The sequence below is a fragment of the Amborella trichopoda genome, chromosome 2 (assembly GCF_054954075.1).
Source record: "Amborella trichopoda isolate Santa Cruz 75 chromosome 2, AtrichopodaSantaCruz75HAP2 v2.0, whole genome shotgun sequence".
Lineage (NCBI taxonomy): Eukaryota > Viridiplantae > Streptophyta > Magnoliopsida > Amborellales > Amborellaceae > Amborella > Amborella trichopoda.
In genome coordinates this window covers 8,959,115-8,970,614 of record NC_142337.1, presented here as the reverse complement: position 1 = coordinate 8,970,614, position 11,500 = coordinate 8,959,115, and the positions used below count along the sequence as shown (strand labels likewise).

Genomic DNA, 11,500 nt, shown 5'->3' with positions numbered 1-11,500 from the left:
TAGTTGTTGGGTGGAGGCTTGTAACAACAGCCATGCATGTAACTCATATAACTTGTAGTTGTTGAACTACATATAATTGGTAGTTGTTGGGTGGAGGCTTGTAACGACAGCCATGCATGTAACTCATATAACTTGTAGTTGTTGAACCATATGTAACTTATAGCTGTTGGGTGGTGTATGTAACCACCACAACACTAAATGGGTAGCCTCTTGGTGCTCTATAACAAAGGCCCTCCTACCCATATGAATTTAGACACTTAAAACAAGGTTTAGCCTCTCTCAACAGACAATTCTCTGCAATTCCAGCAAGTAAACCAGTGGGCTAACACTCTCTTTCTTAACTCATTTTTTTTTCTCTCTCTAATACAACAAGACTCTGGTATCTATTGTGTGCGTTCCAAGCTCGGCATAGAGCTTAGGATCATCGTTATAAGACCTCTCTGTTTTCTTGTATCCCCGAGGACGAATTATCCTCCTTATGCACAACAATACTCAATCGAAGGAGGACAAATATCGTCTTGAGAATGCGCTCTTGCGTACCCGAAAACAAGAAGAGTTCAAGTCCCTATTTTCGAAATTGTATCATTTTTTGCCTCGATTTTACCCAACCAAACTCCAACACAAAGATCTTCAGGATTTATATTGCAATTTTGATTGAAAAATTGGTTGGGTGAAAAAGGTTAAAAAGTAGTATAAATTCGAAAAATTAGAAACTTGAATCCTTCTTGTTTTCGGGTACGCAGGAGCATTTTCTCAAGATGATATTTTCCCCCCTTTGATACTGTAATAGATGTGCATAAAAAGGACAACTCGTCCTTATGATATAGGAAAATGAAAAGATATCTTAAGATGCTCCAAAGCTCTATGCACCCAGCTTGAAGCCTACATTAGGCACCAGAATCTAGTGTTGATTAGAGGGGAAGAGGAAAAAACAAATAGAGATAGATAGATGAGTTCACTGTATGTGCAGAGAAAGGTGTGTTAAGAGAGAGTTGCAAAAGTCAATTTTCATATGGGAAGAATGACCCTTATTACTGCCTATTTACATACACTATCAACAATCACAAATTACATGTACGCCCTTAACTTGACAACTACTTTTACGAGCCTCTTTTTCTGAATGGCTAAATGACTGTTAAATGTCCCACACAAGCTATATTCACAAAGTTTGCATAAATGCCTTTAGCACTAAAATCGTGAATAAATCTTAGTATCCAAAAGTTAAATCGTGAATAAATCTTAGTATCCAAAAGTTGCATTATCGTTTTGAGGATAAAATAGTGTTTCTCTGGCACAAGGCTGTTAGTTTGTGATTAGGAATTCTATTTTGGTTTGGAATCATCTTTTATTAAGGGTATAACATCATTCGAGTCCAATTATCTTGATGCCTAAATTAAGGTAAATTTACAGAAAACATTTCTAGAAAATAAGCACACATAACCGTAAGTTCGCTGAAATAATGCACAAGAGCCTATACTCTGATGTTCAAGCAGAAAATCTCAATCCAAAAAACCATGTATTGCGACTAGTGAGCTTGAAATTTGCAGGTATGCAACCCCAGTAGCGATAATTTAACAGAGGGGATCAATATTGACAAGACTATAAAGATTTGAACGCCAGAACTCCAGAGATTTGAACCCCCAGTAGCTTGTAATTTTAAATTGCTTTAAAGATCCAGTCATTATTCAAAAACTCAGGAATCTTTTTAAATTTGAAATTTATTTTGGAGGAATTTTAAAAAGTCAAAAATACCTTCTTAAAATAGAAGAATATATGAAAATAAAGTCAAACAAATTAGAGATAATTACATTGATATGGATAAAAAATTGAATAATGACGCATCGTTTCTATGACATAGACTTCTACTTTTTAGTTTTGAAGTGTAACATGTAAGGGAAAAGTTTATATAGAGCTGAGGTTCTAAACAATCAAATTCGAGCTACCTAAAAAATTTCACTAGAAGAGGTTGTTTTGATGCTCAAATATCCTCAAATTCATCATCTCAACATCAAGATGCATGGACATGAGAAAAAAATAGATTTCAAGTTTTGGAAATAGTGTATTTTGTAATGCACTTTTGGACCATTAATTTTCAAGATTTTCAAGTTTTCATAGATCTCTCGATCTACACTATTTTTTAAGCTTTAAAATTTATAAATAAAGATGAAAATATATTTTAAGGCTATCATAAATATTTCCAGTATTGAAACCACATTTCTTGACATTATTTGAAGGTAGGCTCTAATTTGAATGTTTAGAGCCTAGGCTCTTTACAAACCGCAAATGTAATGACATATCTTTTCAATAACATGGACTTCTACTTCTAAGTTTTGAAGTATAACATGTAAATAATGATATCACAAAATATCTAATAGAAGATATTTTTAATATATTTTAGGACTCAATAGAAAATAAAATAACTAAATATACAAATATTATATAATATTACACAAAAACTAAAATAATAATACAATAATACATGATATAATAAATCTATAATATATAGGATTATGATCGAATTAGTAAAAGTATTTTAAATACTATATATAAATTTATATATATATATATTAATTATATTTTAATATTATTACAAAATTACTTGTAATATATAGTACGTATTATAATTTACATAAAATAGTTATAATAATTCCAAATTACAACTAAAAATTATAGCTTTGTACAAAATTGACACGCACAAATTTTAAGAGGCACCTCCTAAAATTGGAATGCACAAACTTTAGGGCGCCTTTTGTAGCTCGTAAGATGTGTAGATATCTAGTAGTAAGATGTGTAAGATATCTAGTAGTAAGATGTGTAGATATCTAGTAAGTGATATCTCCTATAATAGTTAGGGCAAGCTTTTTATATTTTTCCTACAATATAAAACTTATATACTTCTCCTTATCCAACCGTCAATTCTAAATGGAGGGCTAAGATTGCCTCAATCATAATGTCACGTCTCTACACCATTTTAATTTTAATTTTTTTTATATAAACTATTTTGACACCAAAATTTGGACGTCCAATCCCCTATTAAACTCGCACTAGCGAAAAATATAAAAAAAATTTCCAATAAAATAAAATAATAAAAAAACCTTTGAAAGTTTTATGGGGTATTTTAGTCATTATATTTTATCGAAAAAATATTTTTAATATTTTTTATAGGTGCGCCCCCATGAGAAGATGGCACGTACCAAATTTCATATTCAGAAAAATTTAATTAAAAAAAACTAAAAATAAAATACTCTGAGACGTCGGATCAAAGATCAAACGACGAGTGGCTCTCTTGATAAAAAATCGACGGCTGGATGGTAGGAGAAGGATAGAACTTCTATGTTGTAGGGGGACATAGAAAGCTTTCCCTTTATATATTGCATCCCGTGAGACATAGACCATGCATCTAAAGATGAATGCAAACTTTGGTCCCTCCAAAAAAAGTAAAATAATGGCTCATATATTTCTTCCTTAAAAAAATGTCATTTCTAATTTAAATTTTTTTTTTGCACATTTAATTAAGACTAACTGTCCAAAAGTTTTCTTACTAGAATTATTACTTTTAGTTTTAAAAATTTATTTATTTATTCATAGTCATGATGTCCATGTTAGAGATTACATATTAAATCTTAAAATCTATCTCAAAAATAGATTTATTAAGAGGCTCACATTTCTAAATATGCAGGCTTGGCTGCATAGAAACGGGGTCCTTTATATATTAAGTTTGGGAATATTATTCATTTTTTACTTTGGACGAAAACTTGTAATTTGATTCATTCAAGCAATAGGGGGACCATACGGTTTATGTAAATATTACATGCTTAGGAGGGTACTTGCTAAATACTTTTTGGTTCTATACTCTATTGCAGGTTCCTGCTTCTATCAACTGTCGGCTTCTTGAGCATCAACGAGAGCGAGAGAGGTTCTTGTATGGTTTGTACGAGAACAATCATGGAGGTATTCTTGGAGATGACATGTGAGTTCTCATTCATTTCATTCAATAGGATATATGAAATAATTGAATTCTTATTTTACTTTCCATTGGTTTCATTCACCGTATGTATGCGCATGTGTATGTGCATGCCACACATGCCTATGTGTATGTGTTTATCTTTCTCTCTTTTTCTATGGTGTACATGGGTGAATGTGTGAGCGTGCATGCATGCGTGTGTAGGTGTACGTGATTGCGTCGCGCGTGCATGTTACACGGATTATTCTTTCCCTGCACTCTCCTTTCTGTGAGTAGATGGTCCTGTATGTTTGATGGTATTTTTGACACACTTATATCCACGATACAAAAAAAAGAGAAGCCAGTGGCAACTTAAGCCCGTAGGTTCCAAAATGCATATGGACTGCAGAAGCCCTAACCCGTAGGTCACAAGTGAGATCATTGAACAACAAGGCAGACACACACAAGACAAAACAGGAAGTGAAACTGATTATGTAACCGAAAGCTTGCATAACAGTTCACAAGTGAATAAAGCATTGCTGTCAAATGGTGAAGCTGCTGTGCAAAGCAAAAGGGAAAGAGAGCCAATGGTAGCAGATCTGCTGGATGAATTGGGTAAAGTCATACTGTAGCATGTTTTTTCTTTACCTCTTCTCTTCCGTTGCATGTCTTTGATTGGTGCAAATCTCTGAAATATATTTATTGCATTACCGCATTGAATATTTCTAGTACATTAACATATGTAAATAGGGTCCCCTCTCCTCCTTCCCCTGGTGAAATGAAAGAAAAAAGAAAGGACCAAGAGATACAGGTACATGTCCAAATCCAAATGTAGGGTTCATTTAATGGAAATAATACTCGTGACGAAGTATTCTTTCTGGACTGGAGTTTCCATGATGGATTTTAGATCAGAGGCTGCGTGTTGGCAAATTGTAAATATGCAGTCTACAAGTCTTTCCATCGAAAATTCATGTTGTCTCATAAATTTTTGCAGTCTCCAATGCTCTGCTTCCAAACATAAGGTTTCCAGTTATAAAGATTGAGTTATAAAAGACGTAACAAAAACTCTTAAGGCCCCGTCCCATTATTACGTTTCTACAACAAATTGCATAATGGGGATGATGTAATTTGAGAGTTTAAACAATTCAAGGTCCTTCATTGTCTGAAGTAAAAGATTATTGAGACTAAACAGAAGATGATGTGTGGAAATATTATTTGCAAGGTAGATAAACACTTGCATTTATGTTGGGTAATTCAACTTGTGTTGGACGAGGCAAGGTCTGAATCCTTGACCTCTTTCCAAAGATATGGTTGTCATATTTTTTAACCGAAGGCGCACAGACAATATTCACTTGCACTTGCATACATGAAAGCTGAGAGTTAATGTCATATCCTTGCCCAATTGAGAATATAGTCCTGATTATTATTGACTTATTTAAGGATGCCAAATTATATAGGGATTGGGAGGTATGTAAATCTAGCTTTTCCTAGGCCTGATAACAGCCATGTAGTGTGAGACATGAGTCATGAGATATTGTCTATATTTATGTTTACCTGGGATGCTGCATCTAGAGGCTGCTGCTGTCTAGAATGTCCTATGATATTTCAAAATTAGGCTTCATAATATTGCAATTTCCACATTTGAAGTTTCAAAAAGTGCATCCTTGATTTTACTTCCGATGAAGGAGAAGACAAGAAAAAATTTATGTATATGAATAAACATTAAAAGGATGGATGAATACTTGGGAACTTCTTTTGCACTGATTGAGAAGACCATAGATGAGATGCTTTGAGGGACATAAATGGAGAAGGAGACAAGGTGTAAAGTGTTCCCATAAAGAACTAAAAAAATTTGAATAAAGTGAATAAAAGAGAAGAAATATGAACCAGAAATTCAGGATGTCTACGAATTTAGTGACTTTGGTCAATAATGATTATTTGAAAAGGGCACAGAACGAGTGGAGCACTGAACTATGAGGTAACTGAACATACCATAAATCCAGGGATGGCCCACTGTTGATGATGTATGTGTCTAAAGAGACAGATGCAGTTGTGTTGAATCTTAATGGTGCTCCCCACAAGAGATTAAGGAACGTTGAATGCTTTTAAAATTCCATGTTAATGATGTAAAAAATTCTGAAAGTTCATTGAGAATAATGAGCTTGTTGATTTACCTCATGACTAGTGCTTTGCATGACAAATCTTTATGTTGATTATGCCACTACTAGGATTAATCATTTCATGACATGGATTTTCAGTAGGTACCGTTTTGTGAGTGTAAGATCAGGAGAAGTAGAGCAGCTTTTGCATTTGTGATCGTTCCCAACTAGGATTGATCATTTGATGTCTAGGATCATTCAATTTATGATGAGCCATGTGTCTTTTAAGGCAAAGATTTTGCATTTCCCTTCTCTCTTTAAGTGTATGGGCACCCAAGGTATTGTCTTTAATATTAGGACAGTAACCATGAAACACAATCCTTATTGTTATTCTTGTATTTGCATTCATCATTAGCTGGAACTGTTCTCTTAACCTTCCACATTCTTTAGCAATTTGTTGAATGTTGCTGTAATTACTAATGAGAGCTCTTTTTCCCTTCTGGCATGCTTACTGGAATTTCCTTTTGTTGTTCTTTATAACTTATGGAATGGACTGGTATTTTACGTTGTTCCTTGCCATTATAAATTATGTTAGAAAGTATTAATTTCTGCGCTTACTGCATTTCAATGAACAGGTATCATGTATGCACATAGAACCGAAGATGTTGTCAACTTTGGATCTAACCCCCAAGGGAGAGTAGCAGGTATATGCAAGAGTGTTTCCATGGATTTATCTGACAAAAACACTACGAACCCAAAGAAGAGGAAGCTTAGTGCCCCTGATTTGTTCAATAATACCACTGAATGTAGTAGCAAGTTAGAGAAGCTGAAAGTAAAGGGCCTTGAAGTAGCCGGGCAGAAAGCAAGAGGGACTGTTGGGTGTGAAATAGAGAAGAATGAGGAGAAGCAGAGTCAATATGGCCTCCTAGCCCAGTGCAAGGGCATGGAAAAACTTGGATTTAGCAAATGATTAATCTCTGCTTCGCCTTCTGAACGCCAGAAATTGCTTCACAATTACAAGAATTAAAAAGAACGTTACTAGAACAGCTAAATGTAAATTAGAAAGTGATATTTTTCCTAATTCAGATGAAGATAATGGTGCCATGTAAATTGAAGAAGCTTCTGTAACATGTAAATTATTGTATTTTCATTTTCAAGATCTTTTGTAGTCAATATTTTAAAGTATGACCCTTGATAGAGCAGAATAACGGATCAAGATTCGTATAGACGATCCCAAATAGTAGGGAAAAGGTTCTGATGATCATGATGAGGCATTGTTTTCATTTTCAAAATGTTTCCCCGAAAAGTAAGGTAGTGTTTTTGCCTAGTATCGAATACTTGCAATGACTTCATAACATGATCCCATTGTTCCTTTCGGGCATTGTAATATGTTCCAGCTGCTGCTTGAAACTGGGTTGATGTGAAGAAAACAGCACGCATCATGTCATGTTATTTTTTGGCTAGGTACGTCTCCAGTTATATTAGTTGAGAAATTCTGAGATGGATTTGAATTTGAGGTGAGCTTATTTCTAGATATGATTGCACTACCTTATGGACTCTCTTAATGCACATTATTGCCACATTTTTACAGACTGAACTACTGAGCATGAAAATAACATGGTCATGGTTCTTTTAATACTACCATGAAGAGCTGTTGCGTGGTTCTATTCAAGAGTACATGGACAAACCAATATAGTCGGCAATGATCCTCAATAACTAATCCAAGGTTGGTTTTTGACTTCTCATTGAAAAGACTAATTACTTTTGTTTATCGAAGTGATTTATCATCTCACTTTTCTTACATACTTTTTCTTTAGGTATCATATGTTCTATTCTTACTAGAAAGCACATTGTAAAAATGATCTCTGCTGAGCACACACCACCCATTGGCAATGGACAAACATATTGTATATGGGATGTATATGACGACCAGATTGTATACTCCACCATCAGACACCTTTGGACTGTGGTTCCTTACCAGGTGGGTTTACTACTATATGCATGCTAATCTACATTTTCATAAAGAGAAAAATTTCTATAGAGCCGAGGCTCTAACCAATCAAATTTGAACCTACCACAAAAATTTCACTAGAGGAGATTGTTTTGATGACCAAATATCCTCAAAATTGATCATCTCAACATCAAGATACACGAACATGAGAACAAAATGGATTTCAAGTTTTGGAGATGGTGATTTTGTAACGCATTTTTTTACTGTCAATTTTTAAGATTTTCAAGTTTTCATAGATCGATCGATTGACACTATTTTAAAGCTTTAAACTTTATAAATAAAGATGAAAATATATTTTAAGACTATCACAAAGATTTCTAATATTGAAGCCACATTTTCTGACACTATTTGAAGGTAGGCTCTAATTTGATTGTTTAGAGCCTAAGCTCTATACAAACCGCACCTTTACATAAATGATGAACTTTGTGGTCAGTGAAACAAATCTCAATCACCCAATAGGAGGTTTTCATAAATTTGGTTTCACTTGCAAGTCTAGGGGAAAATTTGATGAAAAAGTTGCCCCAAAAAAAAAAAAAAATGTAACTGAATGAAAATGAATAACTGCCCCTTTTTTTTTTATGGAATGTTAGTTGTTTCTCATTTATTTTTCGAAATTGATATACAAGGGAACTTGATCCACAAAGTTGGGGATCTCAATCCCCGGTTAATTGGATCCAAATCCATCTCATCCAAATCATGTATCGAGTTTCTTTTATATTGATACCGAGGATAACTAGTCCATTTCAAGTCTCTTGCATTGATCACCTCCCTCTTCCTCCATCCATCCTCTTTCTATCTCCCTAGCTCATAACCTCTCTCTCCACGAATATTTTTCTCTAAAATTTTGAATTTGAATTGGCTTGTGTGTAGAGATCAATCGTGAGAAATAGTCCCAATGCCCACAATGACAACCAGGGTTTGAAGCTTGAAGTTTGAACTTTGAACTTGTGAATCATAAAAATAAACACCATAACATCTAAGTTGCTAATATATTATGTTATGGAACTTGCAGATGAAGGAGAACAGCTACAAAGGTAAAGCTTTGCCATATCCTACCCAAAATAATTTTCATTTCACTAACTAAAAGCTCCATAAGCTTTATATAATTGAACTTTCTCTAGTGCCCTCTCATTGACCAAATCCACCGTTCGAGATTTTTTGCAGGTTGAATCTTTCTTTGCCTCTGGACCCATTTCTTCCTCTGAATTTCCTCCAAACTTAGGGAGTGCATGATGAGTTGAATCGCATGTAAGTTAAAGGACCCAAACAAGGGAAAATAAGGATACTAAGTTTCCATCAAACACTAGAGCTACTAGAGCTTCTTTATGAGGGTTGAAATTTGAACCATCATTTGGGTTTTCAATTTCATTCTCACTTTAAAACAGACTCTAATGATAACATAAAATTAAAAAATATTTTAAAAATGTGATTCTTTATATTTAATGATATTTTGGATTTTCCGAATTCAAGACAAATATTAATCATATTGTTCAACTGACTTCGTTTCTGAGCTAGAGTACCACGATTATGTCTTCTTAAGGAGACTCGATTGAAAGCTGGACAGACCTCCATCCACATACTTTTCATTTGATCTTGGATAAATTTGGATGCACGGATCGATCCATATCCTACGAATCCTTGTGTATTTCTCGATCCTGTGGTCCCAACTCCGATCGGGATCTGACCTCACTCGGATCCCAGTAACTACTCTTTGCCTTCGTGGACCCTAACAATCCCTCAACATTTGGTAGACCTGGATTCCCTTTCGAGCTGTCATAAAAGTTCCACACAGCTATTTATGCATATTTGGTCAGCCATTTGTGTGGTTTCGAGTCTTTCTAAAATTTGCTTGTTTATATAGTCTAGAGTATCCTTTGACACAGGGAAATGGGAACAATTTGCACCCCAATGATGGGGAAGATGGAAAACCATTATGGTTGTTCTGAGGTGGGATGATCAGGTCCCATTCACAATAGTAAACATTGGATTGAGATTTCAGACAAGGATTTGGGTTTAAAGTGAGGAGAAAGGGATGCAGGTATTAAAGTTGAAAGCAATTGTTAATGAAATGGACTTGGTGGCTGATCCGTGGAATTTTGAGTCTAATCAATGACACCACCCGATTTGAAATCCGACTTGTACTAAAATCAAGGAGGGACTATACTTTTCCTATGTTCTCTTCCTCTCCTTAGCTCCTTGAAAGGGTGCTTGGATCTTGATATTCTTCTCGGCTAAAATATGATCTCAATGAGAAATCACAAGGAAAGCTTTGGGCAAATCCTGATATCCAATCTCCCCTAATCCCTCTAAGAAATCACTCTTATTTTTGGGTTCTCTCTGTTCTGAGTTATTCACAAGGTCTCTATGCGTGCACTTTTTTTTTTAATGCCAATTGCTTTTCTTTCCTCATGGCATAGGGGTATTATAGGCCAAGAAGAGGGCAATTTGGGTTACTCCTGCCTTGGAAACTTGAGGGGCATGTTTTTGGGATAAAAAATCAAAATTTCACAAATTTGCCCAAGGTTTGTTTTGGGACAGACCCTAGGTGAACTCATTTGTTGTTGGGTGGAATTCATAAATGGGCTCATATCCTTGCTCAATCCTAGCCATTTGATATAGTTTTGTGCAAACTTTTCTTCATGAGATGATGGAGAATTCAGTCGAATGTCTCGTGATCTGAATCACAAGCAAAAACTCTTCCGAATATTGGAGTTTCGAATTCATCGTGCCTTGTTGCCCATGCAGTAGACCCATTTTGGCCTTGGATTTGACCTTCAATTCACTTCCAAATCTTGGAAGGATTTATCCCTTGCTTTTATGGGTTTGTAGAGTGTTGGAAAATGATCATTCTTACCAACTTTCAGCTTGGGACATACCAAGACAAAGGAGAAAATAAGGTCTGTAGTCTGGTCCTCGAAAGCCCTGCTGCAAATAGAAGAACCTTCGAACCATGGCTGTTTGGATCCATTTTACGTCCTTGAAAACTCTCACAAATCACTTAAAATTTGGAGCGTAATATTGAAATCTTCTAGATTAAAAATCTCACCAAGTTTCATCTCGATCAAAGATCATTTGATATATCATCCGTTGATATGGTGGCTCAATCAAAGGACCCTTCAAATAACAGGCAGCCTGGCATTTTCACAAAGCTTGTTTGCTGCCGGACTATTGAAAGTCCATGAAAATTGACGGAGAGGTCCTTCTGGCCATATCTTGAAAAAGCCTCCTCGTTTCATCCAATTCTGAGACCTTATGGTGGGGTCTGAGAGGGATGTTTTAATAAGTAGTTCTCCAATTTTATAGAGCTGGTATATGACTTGCTAAAAATTGGTGTACATTTTCCGTGATATGATGATTCACCTCATTTTGTTCAATTCAAGGTTGATTTGATATGGTTTTTGATCAACCCACTAACCATATGGTTTTTGATCGACCCGCTAACCCTCT

At 35.1% G+C, this 11,500-nt stretch overlaps 1 protein-coding gene across 1 annotated transcript; it reads left to right on the top strand.

Moving 5' to 3' along the window:
* The first annotated feature begins 1,833 nt into the window (after positions 1-1,833).
* On the top strand, positions 1,834-7,237 carry LOC110008017 (uncharacterized). Its single transcript, XM_088858259.1, has 4 exons — positions 1,834-1,889; positions 3,864-3,951; positions 4,369-4,558; positions 6,678-7,237. The coding sequence occupies exons 1-4, from the start codon at positions 1,834-1,836 to the stop codon at positions 7,010-7,012; spliced, it is 669 nt and encodes a 222-aa protein (XP_088714385.1). The 3' UTR covers positions 7,013-7,237.
* Positions 7,238-11,500: the final 4,263 nt, after the last annotated feature.